The sequence below is a fragment of the Oryctolagus cuniculus genome, chromosome 20 (assembly GCF_051225735.1).
Source record: "Oryctolagus cuniculus isolate XC-2025 breed Fujian yellow rabbit chromosome 20, ASM5122573v1, whole genome shotgun sequence".
Lineage (NCBI taxonomy): Eukaryota > Metazoa > Chordata > Mammalia > Lagomorpha > Leporidae > Oryctolagus > Oryctolagus cuniculus.
The window spans coordinates 18,090,090-18,115,665 of record NC_142886.1 but is presented as its reverse complement, the minus strand read 5'-3'; the positions used below and the strand labels follow the sequence as shown (position 1 = coordinate 18,115,665).

Sequence of the window (25,576 nt, the reverse complement as noted above, 5' to 3'; positions counted from 1 at the left end):
TATCCAATTATTTCTTATAAACAAAAAAAGCATTTTCTAAATGGTGAATTCTGGCCTCAAGGCTAGACCTAAATCTTTTGTTGTTATTTGAAAGACAGAGACAGACAGACACACGCGCGCGCACGTGCACACACACACAAACACACACACACATGCATGCACAGCTCCTATCTGTTGGTTCACTCCCCAAATGCCCACAACTTCTAGAACCAGAGCCAGAAAGCAGGAACTCAATCCAGGACTCGCACATAAGAAGCAGGAATCCAATTACTTGAGCCATTACCACTGCCTCCCAGGGAGTGTACTGGCATGAAGCTGAAGCAGAGAATTAATGCGGTTGTGGGATGTATGCATCTTACCCATTAGGCCAAACACCTGCTCCCTCAAACCTAAAACTAATCTAAGTGTACTTCAAAAGATTCATGGAAAATGGAATAAGATAAGTTTATTTTGGTACAAAAAATGTTGTGATCCATGCATTGTTTCTTCATAATACACATTTTTGAAGACTCCCCCCCGCCATGGATTTCACAATTTTAATTCTATTTTCCCCAAGCTTTCTGAAGTACCCTTGAACAGGTGCAGGGGAGCAATGGGCTGAAACAAAGTAAGGATTGCCACCCATAGTCTAAGGCACAAAGAGCCTTATTAGAAATTTCAATCATTTCCGGTTAAAAAAATTTTTTTGATTGTAACTGTTTCCCATTTAAAATGAAATTTTATCAGCCCTAGTACTTAACCATCGCAGGGAGACTGGGAGGAGAGACTGTAAACACTAAAAACATCCTATATTTTATGTTCCATTCAGACACAGCAGTACAAAAGAACAGTGTTTTTTCAATGCATAAATAGAGCTCCAAGAAGAGGCTGAGAACTTTAAAAAGATAAACAAAATAAGTTCCTTACAAATGCTATCATCAGGAATTAAAGGGAAAGCTCTAAAACAGAAAAAGAGAAGAGAAAGAGAACCAATCAACAACTTTTTGAAAGTATATTTTGACTAATATGAAAAGGAAAAAAAGTCAGTATAGTGAACAAGAAAAGGAGCAAGAAACAATATCAAAACATGTGTAACAAAAAAAAAAAAAAAAACCAAAATGGATCTAACACCAGTCAGAAGTATTTGCAAGAGGCACAGAGACTGAAACAGACGGCCATGAGGGGAGCGAGAAAAGCAAGATGAAATATGTTGTCATTGACAGAGGCAAAACAGGCAAATTCTGAAAATCTGACGGAAGTATATAAATTTTCTGATTAGAGCAACTATTTGTTCAGCTTAGTGCTAGTCAGAGAAGTGAGCTAAAGATAGCTCTGGCACCTGGAACCCACAAATTTTTAACAGGACAGATATGCCAACACCAACCAGAAACCACCATGGAAGTTGTTCAACATTTGCATGTCCAATGGATCAGCAACAAGACAAATGGTAGCTAAGTCGAGGGCCAGCGCTGTGGCGCAAAGGGTTAAAGCCCTGGCCAGAAGCACCAGCATCCCATATCGGGGGCCAGTTCTAGTCCCGCTGCTCCTCTTCCGATCCAGCTCTCTGCTGTGGCCTGGGAAAGCAGTAGAAGATGGCCCAAGTGCTTGGGCCCCTGCACCCACGTGGGAGATCCAGAAGAAGCTCCTGGCTCCTGGCTTAGGATTGGCACAGCTCCGGCCATTGTGGCCATCTGGGGAGTGAACCAGTGGATGGAAGACCTCTCTCTCTGTTTCTACCTCTCTCTGTAACTCTTTCAAATAAATAAAATAAATCTAAAAAAAAAAAAAGGTAGAAGTCACTGGCAACAGCAAAATGGTTGACAAATGTACTCAAGTGCTAGTATCAACAAGTAACCTCAGTGGTGAATGGCTCTGAACTATTGCTACGGTCTCTTCCATCAGGGCCTCTCAGAAGAACAGTGGGCAACATCAGAGCATGGGCCACCTTCATTCAGTTACCACGCTCAGTAACTACTGATGGTAATTTATACCAACATGCTGCAATTCTCTGAGTTTCTCCAAATGTTTTTTATTTTTTTTAATCTGAAAAAATATAAATCAAAACAAAGTAAAATATAGTATTCTGTATGCTTTGCATTAATCATAGTAATTTCTAGGACAATCTTTAACACCTAATACCTTTTTTCGTTTGTTTGTTTAGAGAAAGCAACAGAGAAGGGCCTTTTGCCCGCACACAATAACTAAAGTTTGAAAACATTGCCATCTAGTGGACATCTTTATAAAAGGTATTCCTTGTAGAGGATGCACTTAAGATTCATTCAGTTAACAATTTTTTTTTAAGATTTCTTTTATTTAGTTATTTTTTTTTTTTACAGGCAAAGTGGACAGTGAGAGAGAGAGAGACAGAGAGAAAGGTCTTCCTTTGCCATTGGTTCACCCTCCAATGGCCGCCGCGGCCAGAGCACCGCGCTGATCTGAAGTCAGGAGCCAGGTGCTTATCCTGGTCTCCCATGGGGTGCAGGGCCCAACGATTTGGGCCATCCTCCATCCTCCACTGCACTCCCTGGCCACAGCAGAGAGCTGGCCTGGAAGAGGGGCAACCGGGAAAGAATCCGGCGCCCCAACCGGGACTGGAACCTGGTGTGCTGGTGAAGCAAGGCGGAGGATTAGCCTAGTGAGCCACAGCGCCAGCCAAGCTTTTTTTTTTTTTTTTTTTTAAGTTTATTTATTTATTTGACAGAATTACAGACAGAGAGAGACAGAGAGAAAGGTCTTCCTTCCGTTGGTTCACTCCCCAGATGGCCGCTATGGCTGGCGCACTGCACAGATCCGAAGCTAGGAGCCAGGTGCTTCCTCCTGGTCTCCCATGCGGGTGCAGGGCCCACTTGAGCCATCCTCCACTGCCTTCCCAGACCACAGCAGAGAGCTGGACTGGAAGAGGAGCAACCGGGAATAGAACCCGGTGCCCATATGGGATGCCGGCACCGCAGGCTGAGGATTAACCCAGTGAGCCACGGTGCTGGCCCCAGTTAGTTAACAATTTTTTAAAAAAAGATTTATCTATTTATTTGAAAGGCAGAGTGATGGAGAGAGGGAGAGACAGAGAGATCTTCCATCCATTCATTTGAGTCTTCCACGTGGGTGGATAGATTTCTTTCTATTTGAAAGGGGCTGGTGCTGTGACTCAGCAGCTTACACCACTATCTGTGATGCCAGCATCCCATGAGCACCAGTTCAAGTCCCAGCTGCTCCACTACAGCTCTGTGATAATGTGCCTGAGAAAGCAGCGGAAGATAGTCCAAGTGCTTGCAACCCTGCTACCCATGTGAGAGACCTGGATGAAGTTCCAGGCTCTTGGTTTTAGCTTGGCCCTGCCTCAACTGTTACAGCCATTTGGGGAGTGAACCAGTAAATGGGAAGATCTCTCTCTCTCTCTCTCTGTGTGTGTGTGTGTGTGTGTGTGTGTGTGTCACCCTCTTCTGTAACTCTGCTTTTCAAATACATAAATAAATCCTTTAAAAAAAAAGATATAGTTCAAAAGAGGGGCTGACAGGATCTCTGGACTAATCTTGAGTATCTGATGGCATTATCATTTACTGAAATGGAGAAGAGACTGGATTCAGATCAGGACTTTGGTTATTAGCTGTCTGTATTATAAGAGAATCCATAATGCAGTTGTGGACACAGTAAAACAACTGTGTATACACGCATATACATGTTCCACCTCAGTAGGCAAACGGATATGAATCTGAAGTTCATGGGAAAGCTCAGAATTCAGATATCAACCTAATGGGTTTTAAGATCATGAGATTAGATGGTATCAGGGGTTGAGTATAGATACAGGAGGAGAAAGGTCCCAGGATTAGGCTCTGGGGTTCTCTAAGGCTTAAAGGTTGAAAGAGGACGAGGATCCAGCAAAGGCCCCTGAGTAGAGCTGGTCTAGAAGTAGGTGACAAGTCAAGGGGCAGTGGTTCCAAGAGGCCACGTGAAGAAAGTCTAGCAAGAAAAAGGAAGTGATCAAGTGCAGTCATGTGCCAGATAATGATGTTTAAGTCACTGACAGACCACATGTATGATGGTGGTCCCTTAAGAAAAGAATGGAGCTGAAAAGTTCCTCTCGTCTGCTGATGTCTGAGCCTTCATCAAGGCCAAGTGCAACAGAGTAGTCGCATGTTTGTGGTGACAATGGTGTAAACAAACCCACTGCACTGCCGGGCGTGTAACAGTAGAACACACATGACTATGTACAGTACCTAAAACATGATATTGATAATAAACAACTATGCTAGTGTTTATGTATTTGCCATGCTTTTTTCACTATTTTAGAGTGTACTCCTTCTACGTATAAAAAGGAGTTTACTGTAAAACAATATGCCATGTGACACCCACAGCAGCCTCATGTGTCTATATGTTTACCACATCTCTTGATTGCCTAAAGAGACCATGGCCAGTGATTGACATACACCAACCAGGTTTGTTTAACTATATGATGTTCACATGACAAAACCACCTAATAATGCATTTCTCAGAACATGTCCCCATCAAAATGATGCATGACTGTATTTAAAAGCTGCTATTAGGCTGTATAAGATTTTAAAAATCAGTTTCAGTATAGGCCTTGGGACCAAAGCCTGACCAGAGTGAATTCAAGAGAGAATGAAAAAGAGGAAATTCTACTTCTATCCACAAAGCATCAACTGGTATAGGAACTGCACTCTCATCATAAATGACTAAAATAGTAGACAAAATATATGAAACAGGGATAGTCATTTGGCACAGGGGTTGAGACACTGTTTGGGATGCCCACATCTCATAATTGAATGCATGGGCTCAAGTCCTGGCTCTGCTTCCAGTTCCAGCTCCCTGCTAATGCACACACCAGGAGGCAGCACATAATGGCCCAAGTACTTGGGGTCCCTGGGACCCACATGGGAGATGTGGATGGAGTTCTAGGCCCCTGGCTTCAGACTGGCCCAGCCCCAGCAGTTGTGGGCATTTGGGGAGTGAATCTGCAGATGTAAAATCTCTCTCCGCCTCCCCCTACACACACACACATATTTCAAATAAATGAAAATTAAAAGAAGAATATTTGAAAAAAGTTTTCAGACACTGAACAACAGACAGCTCAAAACTATGATCCTTGAGAGAAAGAAAACAAATTAAGGTGAGTCTATAATTTTTCCAGCTTGTTGCCAAAGGCAGAGTCCAGGCTGCAACAAGGATAAATCCAACAGAGCTTGACAGACAACGTGAGCTAAGATGGAGATCAGAGTTTAAGAAGGCCAAGGTGTCTGGAATTTACAGGACAAAGGACCAGAGAAGAGGGAGTTGCACAGGGTGAGCACTGTGGAAATCTCCAAAGGGATGGGCTCCAGAACTCATCAGCGTATGTGTGAAAGGAAATTACCCATGATCCACCAAGACGTGAAACACCTGACAACTCCTAAGGTTCACACTGGGTGGGAATAGTTTGTGCTCCCACGACAGTGAAGAGTAAAAGGACCAAGCATTAGGTACAGTTCTCAGAGGGGCTCACCATAGTAGGGGGGTGAAAATTAGTCTCCAACTAGAGTATGTGGGATTTGCCATAAGCCCCAAAAGAACCAAATACGTAACTGTACCTTAAAACAAAATCTAGCATTCTTCAACAACATACAATGAAATCCAGCACCCAGCAAAGCAAAATACAATATGTAACAGCTAACAAAAAAAAAAAAAAAAAAAAAAGACATATAAAGAAAGGAGGAAAAGATCTGTCAGCCTAAAATAACAACAGAGACAGACAGACTCCCCAAAGGAGGAGTGTATTCAGCAATTGTTTATTCAACAATTCAGACTGCAATTTGGGACACACATGCTGTAGGGGACACGGTACATCTGAGGGGCCTGGGGCAGAGCCGAGGCTTTAAAGACAAAAACGGTTAAGTCCACAAAAGCTGCTCTGAACCAGAGACCATGGGCTGCAAGGCTGTTACAGGACTTGGAGTTTACTCATTGGCAACACTGACTGTTGCTTCTGTCCTTACAGAAACAACGCACCTGGAATTTTTTCTGCTATCAGAGTCCTTCAGTAGTTCTCCTTTTTTATTATTAATTTTTTACTCATTTGAAAGGGGGAGAGAGAGGAAGAGAGGGAGAAGGAGAGGAAAGAGAATTTTTCCATATGCTGATTTAACCCCCAAATGCCCACAGCAGCCCGGGAAGGGCCAGGCCAAAGCCAGGAGCCAAGAGTCAATCCAGATCCCACACATGAGTGGCAGGGGCTGGGCCACCACCGCCGCCTCCCAGGGTGTGCATTAGCAGGAAACTGGATCAGAAGCACACAGCTATGGGATGTGGGCATCCCAAGCAACAACTTAACTAATCACTGTGCCAAACGTCTACCCCTGCCCCCATAGCCCTTAGCACGAGCATATGTTCACAAGGGTCCTTCCTTTGTGGCCTCCCAGGTCCAATTTGTTTGGATTTGACATAAGTGACTTTACTTTGATACTGAAACCATCCACAGATTCAAAACCAGGAGAAAAAAATGATCAACAAAAGCAGACCAAAAATTACATAAATTAATAAAAACTCAAAGCAGCTATTATTAATCTCACAAATTTCCTCAAGGAGGTAAATAAAGCAAAGTACAGAATGTAGGCCAAACCCAGCCTATTGCTCATTTTTGTGAATAAACTTTTACCCGAACACAGGCACACCTTTTTTTTTTTTTTTTAAATTTTTGTTTTAAAATTATTTGAAAGGCAGAGTTACAGAGACAAGGGGAGTGGGGAAGAGAGAGAGAAATCTTCTATCTACTGGTTCACTCCAAAAATGACTACAACAGCTAGAGCTGGGCCAGGCTGAAGCCAGGAGCTTCATCTGGGTCTCTCACGAGGGAACAGGGGCCCAAATACTTAGGCTATCTTTAGCTGCTTTCCCAGGTCCATTAACCAGGAGCTGGATCTGAAGTAGAACAGCAGGGACTTGAACCAGTGCTCACATAGGATGCTGGTGTTTTAGGCAGTGGCTTAATTCACCACACCACAATGCCAGACCCGCAACTATTGCTTTTATGTACTATTTATGGCTACTTTTGCACTACAACAGCAGAATTGAGTAGCTGCAAAAGAAATGAGAGATTTATGGCCTAAGAAGTCTAAAATATGGGGCTGGTGCTGTGGCGCATGGGTTGGTCCTCCACATATGGCGCCGGCATCCCATGTGGGTGCTGGTTCTGGTCCTGACTGTCCCTCTTCCAGTCCAGCTCTCTGCTGTAGCCTGGGAGGGCAATGGAGGATGGCTCAAGTGCTTGGGCCCCTGCACCCACATGGGAGATGGGGAAGAAGATCCTGGCTCCTGGCTTCAGATCAGCACAGCTCCAGCCGATTTGGTCATCTGGGGAGTGAGCCAACAGAAGAAAGACCTTTCTGTCTCTCCCTCTCATCATCTGTAACTCTACCTCTCAAATAAATAAAATCTTTAAAAAAAAAAACAAGAAGTATAAAATATTTGTTATTATACTAGGGATCTTCTAAAAAGCACACGGAAACATATATTATAAACATAAACTATGCAAGGATTTCAAAATATTTTGGACCAAAATAAACTTATCTTTTAATTCCATTTTGCATGAAATTTTAAAAGTACCCCTATTATGTACCAAAAAAAAAAACAAAAAAACAAAACTGAGCTTCAAAAACCTGAAGCCTAAAATTTAAAAATACAAATCCAAAATTGTACTTGGAAATTTTCAATACTCCTTTCTATGTAAGTGACAGAAAATTAGTCAGAGTAATCAGTAAGAATATACACAATGAACCAACTAAACCTAATTATCATTTATAAAATACTCAACCACAGCAGAATAGATACTCTCTTCAAGTGCACATGGGATATTCACCCTCATAGATAATAACGGGGGCCATAAAATGAATTTTAAAAAACTGACGTCATGGAGAATATGACCTTTGAACTAAAATAGAAATTAACAATAGAAAGATATTCAGAAAAACCTCAAATAGTTGAAAACTGTTTAAAACATCTAAACACTTCAATCAAAGAATAAATCACAAATAAAATTAGAAAATATGTTTACCTAAATGAAAATGAAAACACGGCACATTAAGATGTGCAGGATACAGCTAAAGGAGTACTGAGAAACAGGATTATATAGCATTAGGTGCTTATACTAGAAAAGAAGAAAGTTCAAAAACCAATGACCAAGCTTTTAGCTATAAAACAAATGAAACCTAAAGTAAGAAAAGGTAATAATAAAGAGGATAAATCAATGCAGAAGAAAGCTAGAAAAAAAAAACACAAAAAGAGCTTCATATACCCATAAGAAAAAGAGACAAAGAAAAATAGCAAAAGTGCATTTCTAGGAAATTTGCCAAGGAAATATAAATGGACAATGAATACATGAAAACATGCTGGCCCAAAATAGTTAAAACAATGATAGATCACTTTTTTTACCATGAGTATGATAAAAATTGAAGGAAGCTAAAAACATGCAATGTTGATAAAGGCTCTAAATTACTATTGATGGAATATGCAATATTTACACTATTGGTGTACAGTATTTATGGGTGAAAATGTAGTCATACAAAAACTTGATATAAGTGCATCTTTAATGGGTTTTACAGATCAAAGATATAATTAAGAAGAAAACTATAAATATATTATTAAAAAGTATGACAATATTTTTGTATCTAATGATATGGGAAACTTAATTCAAATCCAAAACCCAAAACTGTAAGGCAACAACTTGAAAATTACAAATTGCTACTGAACAAAGAACACCACAGATAAATATGGCAGATAACTGAACAAAGGCATTTGTAATGTGCAAAACTGACAAACATCATCCAGAAAAAATATATATACTTAGACATTAAGAAGAAAAAGACTAACGCCCAATGGGAAATGAGGCAAAGATGGATTCACAGATAGAAAGTTCACCTGTCTACAGGTGTTGTTGAATGAATGAATGAAAGAAAGAAAACATACCTGAATCCTTTCTTAGAGTCAAGCATTATTTCCAAGCATAGTTTAGAAGAAAAAGGAAGTGAATTCACCTCTCACTTACTAGTCAAATGATCTTGGGCAAACTGCACGATTTCTGAGTCCTATTTTCCTTATTTCTAGGAGGATATCATAACACCCACCTTGCTCATCTCACAATGTTGTTGCGTGATGAATGTCAATTGTACTATGCTGGAAAATGTTCTTATTTATAAAATGTTATTTATAGCAGTGGCTCTCAACTTCATTGTCTCAGTAACCCTCATGTTTTCTGAAATTTCAGTTGAAATATAGCATCTTAAATGTGCTAAGATGTGCCAGAGCTGTGGCATAGTGGGTTAAGCCACTGCCTGCAGTGCCAGCATTCCATTTAGGCACCACCTCCAATCCAGCTCCCTGCTTATGCACCTGGGAAAGCAGCGGAAGATGGCCCAAGTACTTGCGCCTCTGCACCCATGTAAAGGAACCGGAAGAAGCTTCTGGCTCCTGGCTTTGGACAGGCTAGCTCCAGCCATTGCAGTCATTTGAGGAGCGAACCAGCAGATGAAGTTCTCTCTCTCTCTCTGCTTGACTCTCTCTTTCTCTCTCTCTCTCTGTAACTCTGCCAGTCAAATAAATAAATAAATCTTTTAAAATTGTGCTGAGATGTAAATTAATGGCTTATCAATGTTTCTTGTACATATATACATACTATTTTCCTGTTCATTCATTTCCTGTGCATCACTAAATAAAATAATATGAACCTATGAGTCACTAACAAATTCCAGAAAATCACAATGTTTTGTTATAATAACAAGCTCTTATGACTAATTTTTATCTTACAAAACTTTCAGGCAACCCCTTCCCTCCTAATTCATCTAGATTCACAAATGTCAAGGCAGCTAGAACTGGCAGGAAAGCCTACCCACAATAGGGACCGTCTCAAAAACATGGGAAGAGGGAATTTTTCCCAGCGGTCCTGAGAACACACTGGTGTGGCCTTCAGAGTCAGTCAAAGTCACGGCTGGCCAGCACCACTGCCTGCCAGGCCTCCATCTTTATTTTATGCTCTGACTCAGAAAGCAAGACATCCTAAACAGTTGGTAGGACTGGACAGCACTACTGTGGTGGGGCATGTGGCGTCCTGGAGGTAACATGCACACCAAATACAGCAGCTTCTGCAGATATAAGGTCGGACATGGCTTCCACTCCCTACCAAAACAATATGTACCTCTCCTTTGTATACCTATTTATGATAGTTATCATTTTATATTTTAGTGTTTATTTGATCAATGCCTTCCTCTCTTGTTGGACTATATCTCTCTTCCAGTTTTCAAAGCTCTTCTGATTTCATTATACTCAGAAACGTCCACTTCACCACCTAAAATTCCAGTCCTACATCCCAGCCCCTCAGGTCCCCAGTTTCCAGAGTTCTGGGTCCCACCTCTTGCTTCCCAGGATCCGGCCATTTCTCACACATTTATGGACTCTCTTCCACTGGTCATTCTAAGACCCAGCCTTATTTCTCTTTACCCGTTTTATTTCTCCCAAAGCTTTATTTCAAAAACCTCCTTGACTGGGTCCAGCATTGTGGTGCAGCAGCTAAAGCCGCAACCTACAATGCCAGCATCCCAGGCGGGCGTCAGTTTCCTTCTGCTCCACTTCTGATCCAGCTCCCCATTAATGTACCTGGGAAAGCAGCAGAAGATGGCCCAAGTACCTGGGCCTCTGCACACATGTTGGAGACCCAGAAGAAGCTCCTGGCTCCTGGCTTCGATCTGACCCAGCCCCAGCCATTGTAGGCATTTGGGGAGTAAATCAGTGGATAGCAGATCTCTCTGTCTCTCCCTCTCTACATATAACTTTACCTTTCAAATAAATAAAATAAATCAAAAAATTCTATTACTATTTCCCATCCATATTGCTTTCCTTTTTTATTATTCTCAACCCCCAAGTCCATCTTTTTCTAATTATCTCTCATAAAAACAACATATTATTCATTCAATCCATACATACTAGAGTCCTCATGGATACCAAAAGTTCCATAGAGTAAAATATGGGGATGGTCACTGGATTAATCTATTTATCCACATCCTCAAGGCATATATAAGCATATGGTATCTAAGATTGTATGACATCTTAAGCAGAAGTCCAACAGGCAAAACAAATCAAAAGAGAACTCTTGTGAAACACCTCAAAGAGGATCCAGAATTCTGCCTGCTTCACATTCCCTGCCCAGTGCAGTCCCTGAGCACCCCAGGATCAGTACCAGACTATACCTAACTGTTAAACAGCCCAGATACACAACCAAAGTCTATGATGAACAGGCATGACTAACATACAGTTTTCATTATTCTTTCCTAAATGACATGGAAAATAAACTAGTTAGTTCATGGTCTTCATAATACACTCAATCTTGGAGACACATGCATCCTGTATCAGAGGGCCTGGGATCAAGTCCTACCTCCACTTCTGACCTAGCTTCCTGCTAACCTATCCTGGAAGACAGCAGATGATGGCTTCAAGTACTTGGGTCCCTGACACTCATGTGGAAGACCCAGATGGAGATCCTGGCTCCTGGCTTCATCCTGGCACAGCCCTGGCGGTTGAAGCCGTTTGGGGAGTGAACTGGTGGATAGAAGATATCTCTCTCTATTATTCTCCTTTCAAATAAATAATATTTTAAATACATATACATATACATTTATGTAACTAATCTTTCTAAAGTATATCACAAAAAGAAATTTGGGCTTTTTTCCTTGATGCATTTTAAACATAAAGTAGTTTTTTATTTACTCTCCATTTTCTCTCTCCTTGAGAAAAAAATCTACAAATTTACAAATTACTTCTACTTTTAAACATTTACCTTATATTCTCTAATTCTTCCTCATATTATTCCTTCAAGCATTTTCTCACCTGTGCTGATCAGATAGTTTGATTTCTAAGTACAAAATGAAGATGATACTAAAACACACGGAGAACTAAAACATATTCTTTTTTAGGCCCCATGTGTCCCTTCCACCTCTTCTCTAAGCCAGAGACTACTCCAGCTGTGCCAGACACTGTAATTATCAACCCAATAGCTACTTCCACTTCTTCCTTGCCAAGGGACTTCCAATTTTATTTTTTTAGTATCTTTTAAAAAAATTTTTTAATCTGAGAGGAAGAGGGACAGTGACAGACAGAAGCTCCCATCTCCAAGCCCACTCTGCTAATGTCCATGAATGCCAGGACTGGGTCAGGCGGACACTGAGAACCAGGAACTCAATCCAGCTCTCCCGTGTGAGTAACCGGAACCCAATTCTTGAGTCACCACTGCTGCCTCTCAGGGTCTGCACTAGTGAGAAGCTGGAGTCAGAAACCAAATCTTTAGCAACTTAACCATTAGGCTGTTATGAGAGTCCCAGTTTTGTGCAGGCAGCAGTATCAGCCAAGCCCAGGCAACACATCAAGATTGTAATGATGGGAGCCACCACTTGATGCAATTGTTTAGCTGGCACTTGAGACACCCACATCTCCTATCAAAGTGCCTAGGTTACAGTTCCAGCTCTGTTCTGTTCTTTTTTTTTAAGATTTATTTATTTATTTATTTATTTATTTAAAAGAGTTACAGAGAGGCAAAGGCAGAGACAGAGAAGTCTTCCATCGCTGGTTCACTCTCCAAATGGCTGCAAAGGCCAGAGTTGCACTGATCCAAAGCCAGGAAGCAGGAGCTTCTTCTGGGTCTCCCACGTGCGTGCAGGGGCCCAAGGACTTGGGCCATCTTCCACTGCTTTCCCAGGCCATAGCAAAGAGCTGGATTGGATGTGGAGCAGCCAGGTCTCAAATCAGTGCCCATATGGGATGCCGGCGCTGCAGGTGGAGGCTTTACCTGTCCAGCTTTGTTCTAAATTCCAGCTCCCTGCTAATGCACGAGGCAGCAGGCAATGATAGCTCAGGTAGTTGGGTCCCTGCTACCACAGGGGAGACTCGAGGGAGTTCCTGGCTCCCAGCTCTGCCCAGCCCAACTCCACTGCTGTGGACATTTGGGGAGTGAACCAACTGATGGGAGACCTCCTTCTGTCTCTGTCTCTCTGCCTTTCAAATCAAATAATTCTTTTAACCCAGAATGTTAACCTATTTGTAAATATCCCATGTTGTATATGTCACAAAAGTGAAGGATTATAGTGGAAAATGATAAAACTTACCTTTCAGCACTAAAGGCTGACTCTGTGTCAATGTAGACAACTGCTCCTTCTAATCCTCCCATGTCAGTAGGTAAAGTAGCCAAAATGCTCATCATTATACAAAACTGAGTTTTTCCACAACCTGGTGGGCCTGTAATCTAAAATAAATAAATGAATAAATGTTACCTGTATAATTATCACAAGCCAATCAACACAAAAACTTTTAAGAACTTGCTACATACACAGTTCAAATAACCTGGGTTCCCCAGAGAGAATTTGACCATAGAATATCCATTGTGTGTACTGCATGAACTCCTCTCCTGCACATCTGGATTGATACTAGCAACGTACTACCTTTGGGGAAGTTGAGAAAACCTTCACTCAAATCATCCTCTTTGTTTCATAGTTCAGATGAGAAACTGATCAAAAACATCTGGAGGATTCATTAATTTACATATGCATCTGCATTGTTAAATGACATTGTAAATATCATACTAATAAGCAATGTTTCACAATAGAAAGAAGAGTGAAGAAAATGAGAAGAAAATCTGAGGTGGAGATTAAAAAAAGTATGAGCTAAGACGTGGACACACTATAGGTTCAAAGAAAGCATCTCAGATACGTGACGAGGTAGGAAGGAGAAAGAAGGGGTGGCCAGCGAGGCTGCATGTCCATAAGTTGTTCTCAGACTTGAGTGAGCATCAGAACCACCTGGCCAGACTGGTGGCCAATGTGCCTGGGTCAGCAGGTCTGGGATCCGGCCTAGGAGTCCACATTTCTAGTAAGTTCCCAGGACAGGCAGGTGCTGCTCTCTACTTTGAGAACCACTGTGTTCCAATTCAGACTGAAGGCCAATTTCACTTATCAAGAACACAACCTTAGGCCGGTGCCGCGGCTCACTAGGCTAATCCTCCACCTGCGGTGCTGGCACTCGGGGTTCTAGTCCCGGTTGGGGCGCCGGATTCTGTCCCAGTTGCCCCTCTTCCAGGCCAGCTCTCTGCTGTGGCCCGGGAGTGCAGTGGAGGATGGCCCAAGTGCTTGGGCCCTGCACCCGCATGGGAGACCAGGAGGAAGCACCTGACTCCTGGCTTCGGATCGGCACAGCACACTGGCTGTAGCAGCCATTAGGGGAGTGAACCAACAGAAGGAAGACCTTTCTCTCTGTCTCTCTCTTTCACTGTCCAACTCTGCCTGTCAAAAAAATAAAAATTTAAAAAAAGATTATAAACATCAAAAAGTTTCATATTTTATTTTTTACAACACAAAAGATTTTTAATTTTCAAAAAAATTTGTTAACATTTTTAGTGGAGCAATAACCTTAAAATGAAATTACAATAATTTATTAATATTAGTTGAATTTTTTTAATTCAGTGATCAACATGTTAGGTCCTAATTCCCATTTCAGTTATAATGACTGCATAGGTGAGAGGGATAATTGTAAAGGTGCAAGGACTGAAATTAAAGAAATAATCACTGTGGCATAGCAAGTAAAGCCTCTACTGCAATGCCAGCATCCCATATGGGCACCAATTCGAGTCCCAGCTGCTCCATTTCCAATCTGGTTCCCTTCTAATGGCCTGAGAAAAGCAGTAAGAAGATGACCCAAGTGTTTGGGTACCTACCACCCACATGGGAGACCCAGAAGAAGCTCCTGACTTCAACCTGGCCAGTCCCAGCTGTTACAGCCTTCTGGGAAGTGAACTAGCAGACGGAAGGTCTATCATGCTCACTTGCTTGCCCTCTCTCTCTCTCTCTCTCTCACTCTTTCAAATAAATGAATCTTAGAAGGAGGAGGAGAGGGAGGGGGAGGGGCAGGAAAAGGGAGAGGGGGAGGAGAATAATTACATCTTTGGCTGGACTTTGTCACTACTGTAATTTCAATATTCCCAGCAGTTATCAAAAGTTTTTGGTGAGGGGCCAGTGCTGTGAAGTAGAGATGCCAGTGGCACCAGCATCCCATATGGGCACCAGTTCAAATTCCAACTGCTCCATTTCCGATCCAGCTCCCTTCTAATGTGCCTGGGAAAACAGTGGAAGATGGCCCAAGTGCTTGGGCTCTTGTACCCACATGGGAGCCCCAGATGAAGGTCCTGGCTCCTGACTTTGCGGCCATTTGAGAACTGAACCAATGGATGCAAGATCTCTCTCTGCCTCTCCCTGTTTCTCACTGTAACTCTGCCTTTCAAATAATAAATTTAAAAAAAAAAAGTTTTGTTGAACAATGGAGAGTAAATTTCCATCTTCCCTCTTGTCAATGGATTTTCTTACAAACTAATCAAAAGATGTAGTTTTTTAACATTTTTAAAAACGATTTATCTATTTAATTGAAAGAGTTACACAGAGAGAGCAGAGGCAGAGAGAGAAAGGTCTTCCATCCAATGGTTCACTCCCCAATTGGCTGCAACGGCTGGGGCTGCACCAATCCGAAGCCAGGAGCCAGGAGCTTCTACCACGTGGGTGCAGGGGCCCAAGGACTTGGGCCATCTTCTACTGCTTTCCCAGGCCATAGCAGAAAGCTGCATTGGAAGTGGAGCAGCTGGGACTAGAACTGGCGCCCGTATTGGATATCGGTACTTCAGGCCAGGGTGTTAACCCACTGCGCCACATCTTTAACAACCCAAGCACAGGCATTGAGCCTGTAAGTTAAGTCAGCCATAGCTCAAATCAGAGTACCTGGGTTCAACTCTGTTATCTGGCTCCTGACTCCAGCTTCCTACCTATGTAGACCTTAACCCTAAGAAGCAACAATCATGGTGCAAGTAATTAGGTTCCTACCACCCAGACAAGTGGCATGAGTAACCCCTCCCAGCCACAGCCATTTTTGAGATTTAGAGTAAACCAGTAGATAGGAGCTCTCTGTCTGACAAATACATATATACATAAATATACACATACATACTTGGTTCAAAAATTCACTGGAACTTCTTTTTCTGGTTATGTTTATTTTTACTGAAGTAGAATCATCCAAAAAAGTACACAAATCACATATGACCAGTTTGATAAATTTTACCAACATACTCAGGTGCTACCAGATGTAAAAAATTTTATAATTGACAAGTAATAATTGTGTGTGTTTATGTGGTACAATGTGATGTTTTAAATGAAGCTAATTAACAACAATCAGATCACAGATTATTCTGATAGAATGTTTAAAATCTATTCTTTTAATAATTTTTAAAATGCAATACACTATTATTAATTATAGCCACCATGCAGTACCATAGAGCACTAAAAGGGACCAGTATGGTAGCACAGCAGGCTAAGCCAATGCTTGCAATGCTGGCATCCCAGATTAGAGTGTCAATTTGAGTTCCAGCTGCTCCACTTCAAATCAGATTCCTGCTAATGCTCCTGAGAAAGCAGCAGAAGATGGCCCAGGTGCTTGGGCCTCTGCCACCCACATGGGAGACGCAGATGGAGTTCCAGGCTGCTGGCTTTGACCTGGACCAGCCCCAGACATTCACCTGGGGAGTGAACCAGCAGATAAAAATTATCTCTCCAACCCCTCCTCCATCACTCTGTCTTTCAAGTAATTAAATAAATCTTTAAAAAAAAAAAAAAAAACAAAACAAAAAAAAAAAAAACACCTGTTAGAGGGGCAGGCATTGTGGCACAGCCAGTTAAGCTCTCCCATTCAACACCCACATCCCATCAGAGTGCTGGTTCATAGTCCCGGTTACTCCACTAAGAGAGAGAGTATTAAAATTTACTGCTACCGGAGCTGGCGCTATGGCGTAGTAGGCTAAGCCTCTGCCTGCCGCTCCAGCATCTCATATAAGTGTCACTTCATGTCTGGCTGCTCCACTTCCGATCCAGCTCTCTGCTATGGCCTGGGAAAGCAGTAGAAGATGGCCCAAGTCCTTGAGCTCCTGCACCCATGTGGAAGAAGCGCCTGGCTCCTGGCTTCGGATCGGTGCAGCTCCGGCTGTTGCGGCCAATTGGGGAGTGAACTAGAGGAAGGAAGATGTCTCTCTCTCTCTGCCTCTCCTTCTCTCTCTGTGTGTAACTCTAACATTCAAATACATAAATAAATCTTTAAAAAATAATCTTTTTTTAATTTATTTTAGTAAAGAAATAGAGTTTCCATCCGCTGGTTTGCTCTCCAAATGCCTATAATGGCAAGTAGAGGGCCAGCCAAAGCCCAGAGCAAGAAGTTCAATCCAAATCTCAAACACTTTGAGCCATCATCTGCTGCCTCTCAGAGTTCACAATATCAACAAGCTTGAATTTGGACCAAACCTGGGACTCAAATCCAGGTATTCTAATTTGGGCTGAGGGTATCTTAACTACTAGGCCAAATAGCTTTCCCTGGTTGATTGGTTTTTAATATACTATATATACAAAAAGGGTCAGCAAATTTGACTCATTTTGTCTTTTCATTAAAAAAATGTTTGGCATATTTTTCTTTTCATAAAAAACAAATGCTTCATTTGTCTTTAAGTTCAATAATCTTTTACAATATTACGAGGGAAGCTCTTGTGATTCAAATGATTTTCATGGTTACTCCTCTTGTCATTGCAGAATACCACTGAGCTTCTATACTTTAATAATCAGGTTTTCATAAAATAATGGCAATAGGCCAGCGCCGCGGCTCACTAGGCTAATCCTCTGCCTTGCGGCGCCGGCACACCGGGTTCTTGTCCCAGTCGGGGCACCGGATTCTGTCCCGGTTGCCCCTCTTCCAGGCCAGCTCTCTGCTATGACCCAGGAGTGCAGTGGAGGATGGTCCAAGTGCTTGGGCCCTGCACCCGCATGGGAGACCAGGAGAAGCACCTGGCTCCTGGCTTCGGATCAGCGCAATGTGCCGGCTGCAGCGTGCCAACCGCGGTGGCCATTAGAGGGTGAACCATCAGCAAAAAGGAAGACCTTTCTCTCTGTCTCTCTCTCTCACTGTCCACTCTGCCTGTCAAAAAAAAATTTTTTTTAATTAAAAAAAATAAAATAAATAAAATAATGGCAATATCATCCTGAAGTACTCTTTGAACATGTGATATAAATTTCTGTGTTGCAACAGATTTCCTAGGAATGCTGCAACAGAAAATATCTAAGAATTATATGGGGGCTGGCACTGTGGCGTAATGGGTAAAGCTGCTGCCTGCGGAGCTGGCATCCCATATGGACTCCAGTTTGAGACCCGGCTACTCCACTTCTGATCCAGCTCTCTACTATAGCCTGGGAAATCAGTAGATGGCCCAGGTCTTTGGGCCCCTGTACCCACATAGGAGACCCGGAAGAAGCTCCTGGCTCCTGGCTTTAGATCGGCTCAGCTCTGGCTGTTGCAGCCAATTGAGGGGTGAACCAGCAGATGGAAGACGTCTCTCTCTCTCTCAGTCTCTCTCTCTTTCTCTCTCTCCTTCTCTCTCTCTGTTACTGTGACTTTCAAGTAAAATAAATAAATCTTTTAAAAAAAAAGAATTATATGGGAAATATCCACATACCTACCACAGAGATTCAGCAATTGACATTTTTCCTATAGCTATTATACTAGAGTATATACTACTACTACCCTATATTATAATAATCAATTCATTGATTCATCTCAAGGGTTTTTTTCATATATGTCAAGGTTAAGTCAAAGATATCAGTATACTTTCCCCTAACAAAACACCATGCACATCATTAAATTGTGTTTTATTTGCATGGCTTTCTTTTTTCCTTTTGAGGTAAATTTTACACACAATGAAATGTACAAATCTTAAGTCTGCCATTTCCAACAAATTCATGTATGTATATACTTTAAAATCCTATCAAGTTAAAACATCACCATTAGAAATTCCCTCACGTGCACTGTTTTATACTCTGAAATTCACTTTTTTTTTTTTTTTTTTGACAGGCAGAGTGGACAGTGAGAGAGAGAGACAGAGAGAAAGGTCTTCCTTTGCCGTTGGTTCACCCTCCAATGGCCGCCGCAGTCGGCGCGCTGCGGCCGGCGCACCGCGCTGATCCGATGGCAGGAGCCAGGAGCCAGGTGCTTTTCCTGGTCTCCCATGGGGTGCAGGGCCCAAGCATCTGGGCCATCCTCCACTGCACTCCCTGGCCACAGCAGAGGGCTGGCCTGGAAATTCACTTATTTTAAGGCATTTCTCTTCCATGATATATTCAATGGCACAAAAAATTAGCTCTTCATGTATTTCATTATTGAAACAACCTAGCTATTAAGATCATCTGGGCTTCGATTAGAAACATCTGTGCTTTAAATTCCAGTATATATCAACCTCCCATATTGAGTAATTTATTCTAGCTCATGATCTGCAATGATCTCTATATATCTTCTGAAAGTATTTGTTCAAAAAAGAATCCATAAAAGCTGTTGTCATGCTATTTCCTATGTTTTATTTCATTACTTTGCAGTGTGCCCCTAAGATTACTATTGATACATTACATTTGGTCTTCCACTAAGAAAATTCAAAAGAGGATTTTACATATCTATCATGAATTTCAGTGAAATTTTCTGGATATTGAATCATGTATCACATGACTTTAAAGTATTAGTGAAAAACTGGTACAAGTTTGTCTTCCTGTTCCATATGGTCTGCTAATTATGATGGTTTTCTACTATCATAAGCCAGGATTTCAAGGCCAAAAAAAAATTTTGTTAAAAATAGATGCAGTTCCATATATCAAATTATCTTCTTTATAACTTCAATCTCTCAGACATCTTCTTAGATTGCCATTGATGTTGACTTCACTGCCCACAGGAAATCATCATCTCTGATATTCTACATGTGTGTGATTCACTTTTGCCTACATTCTTAGTACTGTCCTCAATCTACAATTTCTTTGCAGGAATCTTTTCATGCCACAAATCTGTTTTGTGAGATCTGCTTAACTTAAATCCATAAATCCACCCAACTAGGCACATGCTGACCTGCAATTCATCCAACATACTGAAAACACAGGAAGAAGCACTCAGTAAAGTATCAAGTACCATGAATGTGTAAGGTACTCACTTAATAATCAATCTTTAGAGAAAACATGGGAAAAATCTGAAAAGTTAAAAAACTACAGGGGCCAGTGCCGTGGCTCACTGGGTTAGTCCTCCACCTGCGGCGCCGGCATCCCATATGGGCACCGGGTTCTAGTCCCGGTTGCTCCCCTTCCAGTCCAGCTCTCTGCTGTGGCCCAGGAAGGTAGTGGAGGATGGCCCAAGTGCTTGAGCCCTGCACCCACATGGGAGACCAGGAAGAAGCACCTGGCTCCTGGCTTCAGATCAACGCAGTGCCAACCGTAGTGGCCATTTGGAGAGTGAACCAAAGGAAGGAAGACCTTTCTCTGTTTCTCTCTCTCTCACTGTCTACAACTCTACCTTGTCAAATAAATTAAAAAAAAAAAAAACTACAAATGACACTTTCTCTATTTTATTATTTTTATATTATCAATTAATTCACTAGTGACAGCAGAACATCATGTTAATAACATTGATTTCTGAATTTTTGTTCCTGTTTTCTTCAGTTTGGATTACAGTTTGAGTAGTAACATTTATTGTATTTTATTTTATTTGACAGGCAGAGTGGACAGGGAGAGAGAGAGAGACAGAGAGAGAGAGAAAGGTCTTTCTTTTCCGTTGGTTCACCCCCCAATGGCCGCTGCAGCCGGCGCACTGCGGCCGGAGCACCCCGCCGATCCGAAGCCAGGAGCCAGGTGTTTCCTCCTGGTCTCCCATGGGGTGCAGGGCCCAAGCACTTGGGCCATCCTCCACTGCACTCCCAGGCCACAGCAGAGAGCTGGCCTGGAAGAGGGACAACCGGGACAAAATCCGGCGCCCCAACAGGGACTAGAAACCGGGGTGCCGGCGCCACAAGCAGAGGATTAGCCTAGTGAGCCGCGGCACCGGCCAGTAACATTTATTTTAAGTTATAATAATTTCTAATTATTTAGCAATCTCAGATCTTCATATTCTCTTCCTAGACTCAAAAAAAATTATACCATGTGCAATTTTATGGACTGCCTGGAGTTAAATTTCATTATTTTTTCATATTTACTTAGTGGATGAAAACATTTCAACATTAGTAATTTTTAGCTTCAGATAGTTTAGTTCTGAATTCTAGCACCTAAACCACAAAATTTCAAGTTGTGTTCCATTCTCAGCTTCAGCCCCAGTGGAGGTTATAAAGAAAGGACATGCCACACTGGGACAGTGTACACTATTTGCTTCTTGAAAACGCAGAGTGAATACGACCTTTACACACAGAAAACACCAGTGAAATACAATTAGCTTCATAGGGTCTGAGCTGAAGTTTCACCAGTCCAGCCTGAGAAATGGAAATGAACTGAATGAAAACGAGTAGTCAAGATCATTCAAATATCAGCATGGAAGCAAAGACTAAGAACTGATTTGAAGAACTATTGCCAAGAAAAAGAAGTCTAATGGTACTAAAGTAAAGAACAAAGCCTTCTCATTTTCACTGCAAATGAGAGGAATATGAAACCTGGACCTGTGAGGATCTAAGATCTTACCAAGTTAGCTCTCCCCACATTCAAGGCAGGGCCAACAGGATGCGGCAATTCTGCAAGCCAACAAAAACTGCTTGGCTCTGGTCTGAGACTAGAAAGCGTGTGAAGACTCTATTTTTTAATGACCCCCAGCATTTACTTGTCCCCATTTGCTCAATTATGTAGAAATATGATTAGATCTTCTGACCTACAGAACTGGTCTCGAAAATAACTCTCTAAATCCTAAAACCAAACCAAAACAAAGAAAAAAGAAAAAAAATTTTCAGAAAGACTAGGTTGCACTTTACCCTGTGAAGAGAACTTTGATCTTAAATTACTTTACATCAACATGTGGAAGAGTTTATTTCTTGGATTCTCTCCATCACTGCCTCCTAGTTCACATGTGATAGCTGCCTTTTTTTTTTTTTTTTTTATGTAAAAGGGAAGGGAGGGAGAGAGGGATGGGAGAACAAAACAGAAAAAAAGCAGGAGGATACAGAAATGACAAGTACCCCAAGCTGCACAGAGAACAAGAATCAAACAGTATCAAGGAAGATAATTATTCCTTTAATGGCATTTACCCAGCACAAGCCACAGAAAAGACCCTAGGGAACCATGTCATGGAGAAGTATGTTCATTTCTAAATTAAGGAGGGAAGCCTGGGGAACAATGATCTAATCAACTATTTATGTTAAACTCCTATATTAAACAGAGATCTGGTTATCTTGCATTTCAAAACATTGGGCAGGATAAACAAAACATGTCAACAGATTAAATTCCAGAAACGCCCATTTGAAATCTCTCCCTGTTCTGCTGCTGCATGTGGGACAGATCTGTACCTGACCACAGCCTGAAAAAGATAAGACATTTGCAGACCTGTAGAGCCATGAACAAGAAAAACAAATGTTTGCGGCTGTTGTCAGGGGCTCAACTTGACTAATAAAGCATTTATGTCTTATACTTCACAGCATCCTGCATTTCTATTATATGCCTGGCCCTTAAGGGCATTTGCATTTACAACCTCTGCCTTTCTTACCTCCTGCGATCTTGTAGACCACAGCTAACCCTGCCAATGAGAAAGAAACAGAACTGTGATATGAATCGCTTCAAAGAAAACCTAGAATCCTAAAATAGGACTCTGGCTTCCTGTGTACTTTTTGGGACAGGAGAGTCACTCCCAAAGCAAAACTGCTCACTCAAGGAGAACGGCTCGTCTGCTTAACTCATAACGAAGCATACGAAAACAGGCTCAGAGACTCAGGAAATACAAGTAATGAGGAGACGTGCGCTGTCACTTCTCATTACACAGAGCAAGCATCTCGGTGTTGTTGAGGTTTCACAGGTCTACTCTCCTGGGCACGCTGTTCGACTAAGACAGGCAGATGCTACATGTGTAACACCTCTTTGTATTAACTTGAGTTTGGCCAGTTCTCAAGTCCTGCAATCTCCAGATCACAGTATGGAAATACCTCTTCTGATGATCCCTGTAAACACAACTGTAACTACATCTGTCTCAATAGCATCTGTCTTACACATTCTCTGCCATAGTGGCATTGACCCCCCCAAGGATGAAACTTGATTTGGGGGGAAGAGGGGTAGAACTTTGTCCTTATGCTTAAGGTACAGATCCAGTGTAAAATAGTGTACATAGGGGCCAGTGTTGTGCAATAAAAAGTAATGCAACACTGGCATTCTATATGGGTGTGGGTTTGAGTCCTGGTTGCTCCACTTCTAATCCAGCTCCCTGCTAATGGCCTGGGAAAGCAGCGGAATATGGCCCAAGTGCTTGGGTCCAAATGCCACCCACGTGGGAAACCTAGAAAAAGTTTCTGCCTCCTGGCTTCAGCCTGACTCAGCCTTGGCCATTGTGGCCATCTGGGGAATAATCCAGGGAAGAAAAGAGATCTCTATCTCTCTGTCCCTCTCCCTCTGTAACTCTCACTTTCAAATAAATAGATAAATATTTTTAAAGACGATAAATAAATAGTTAAAAACAGTATATCTGTGATAAAATGTCGCCGGGGGTAGGAATGGAGGAGGGCTGAAGAAAAAAAGAGGTTTTAAAAGATTCAAGAATAATAAGGAAAAAAATAATTGAGAAACACCAAACAAATTATCTTGTATGAGAAGGCTCTAACTGGTTGGATCTCCATGTAATAGAAACCTTTAAAGTTTAAAACCCAATACATTGGGCTGACACTGCGATGTAGCAGGTAAAGTTGCTGCTTGCAATGCTAGCATCCCATACGCGTTCCGGCGAGTCTGGCTGCTCCACTTCTGATCTGGCTCTCTGCTACGGCCTGGGAAAGCAGTAGAAGATGGCCCAAGTCCTTGGGCCCCTGCACCCACATGGGAGACCCGGAAGAAGCTCCTGGCTCCTGGCTTTGGATCAGCACAGCCCAGGCCATTGTGCCCAATTGAAGAATGAACCAGCGGATGGAAAACCTCTCTCTCTCTCTCTCTCTCTCTCTGCCGCTCCTTCTCTCTCTGTGTAACTCCAACTTTCATGTAAGTAAATAAATCCTAAATACATACATATATATACATATCTTTACTACTAATTTCCATTTACAATAGGTTCAGAATTATCTGCTTATATGTTCCTTGAGTGAGGAAGCTAATGTTCCCAGGAAACAGGACAAAGCCTGCAGCTTTTGCCCTTAGCAATTCTGCAGAGCTGCTGTCTCTGACTTCTCTGTTGCTTCTGCTTTTGGCCTGAGTAGCAGCTCTCTAATCTCACTTTTTATCTTGGTGCCATAACCCAATATGTAAATATATCCACATCCAGAGACATGCATATAAATCAAAACTGATGATAAATAAATTAGGGAATTTTGAAGTTAATGTCAGGAAAGAGCAACTACAAAAATGACAGCAGAATGTTTCCAGATTTACTGTTATTCCAATCAACTCCAGACCCAGCCTAAGTATATTCAACCAATTACCTTCACCAGATCTACCTGATATCTAGGACGCTAGGTTTGATCTTGTAACTACAAAGATTATACAATGCAATTAATTAGATACTTCACTAATACATTTATTAATTCTCTATTGCTGTGTAACAGATTACTATAAACTTAGCAGACTAAAACAACACCATTTAGCATCTCAAATCCTATAGGTCGGTAGTCCAGATGGACTTGGCTAGGTTCCCCGCTCAAGGTCTCACAAGGCTAAAGCCAAGGTGTCAATCAGCTGAACTAGACTCTTACCTGAAGGATGGGAGTAAGAACCAACTCCCAGCTCATTCAGGCTGTTGGCAGAGCCTACTTCTTTGTAGTTGGAGGTCTAAAGTACCTTCTTGCTATCCTCTCAGGGCCTCTCACTGCTCCTGGGGCCCCTGACACTTTCCTCACTCAGTGCCAACCCTTTCCAAAGCAGCACCCACATCTCAGTCTTCTCATATTCTGGATCTTTCCATCTGCCCCTTCTGGTCAGCCAGAGAAGGCTTACCGCCTCTGAGTGTTCACGTGCTTTCATCTGGATACTTTCCCTTCTTAAAGTCTACCACACCATATAATGCAACATAATCACAGGAGTGCCGCCTCATCACAGTCACAGGTTTCAGGGATTAGGACACACGAGGGTTGTATGTGGTTCATCCCCCAAAGGTTCATGTGTGGTGGTAAAAGATGGTGAACCCTAAACAGGTGGATCCTAAGTGGAAGGCCCTTACATCATTGGGGTTGCCACCCTTGGAAGGGACTGGGGCCCCCGGACTCTCTCTGGCTTCCTGTTGAGTGACGTGACCTCTTCCTCATACATAACACTCTTGTCATGTGACATAGCCAAATGGGCCCTCACCAGAGCTGAGTCAATGCCAGCATCACACCCTTAAACCTCCAAAACTGTGCGCTAAGTAAATTTCCTTTCCTTAAAAAGTTAGCCTGCCTCAGGTATTTCATTATAGTTGGAAAAAACAAATACAGGACAGAACATCATTGGGAGGCTATCCTAAAATTCTGCTACCACAGAATAGAGTGGTAATAAATGAAGATTTTTCAAAAATTATACAGACACATATTATTATATAAATATATTAGTGATGG

General features: G+C 42.0%; 1 protein-coding gene across 33 annotated transcripts in view; it reads right to left on the bottom strand.

Moving 5' to 3' along the window:
* RAD51B (RAD51 paralog B) overlaps positions 1-25,576 on the bottom strand; it is a 657,779-nt gene that overhangs the window by 604,505 nt on the left and 27,698 nt on the right. For all 33 annotated transcript variants that reach the window (XR_016226494.1, XR_016226495.1, XR_016226493.1 and 30 more), the window contains one exon: positions 13,113-13,249. Coding sequence is in view for 27 of the 33 variants with exons in the window: in XM_051826348.3 (XP_051682308.1) it covers positions 13,113-13,249 (137 nt within the window). In the remaining 6 variants the exon portion in view is untranslated. The remainder of the gene's footprint in view (positions 1-13,112; positions 13,250-25,576) is intronic.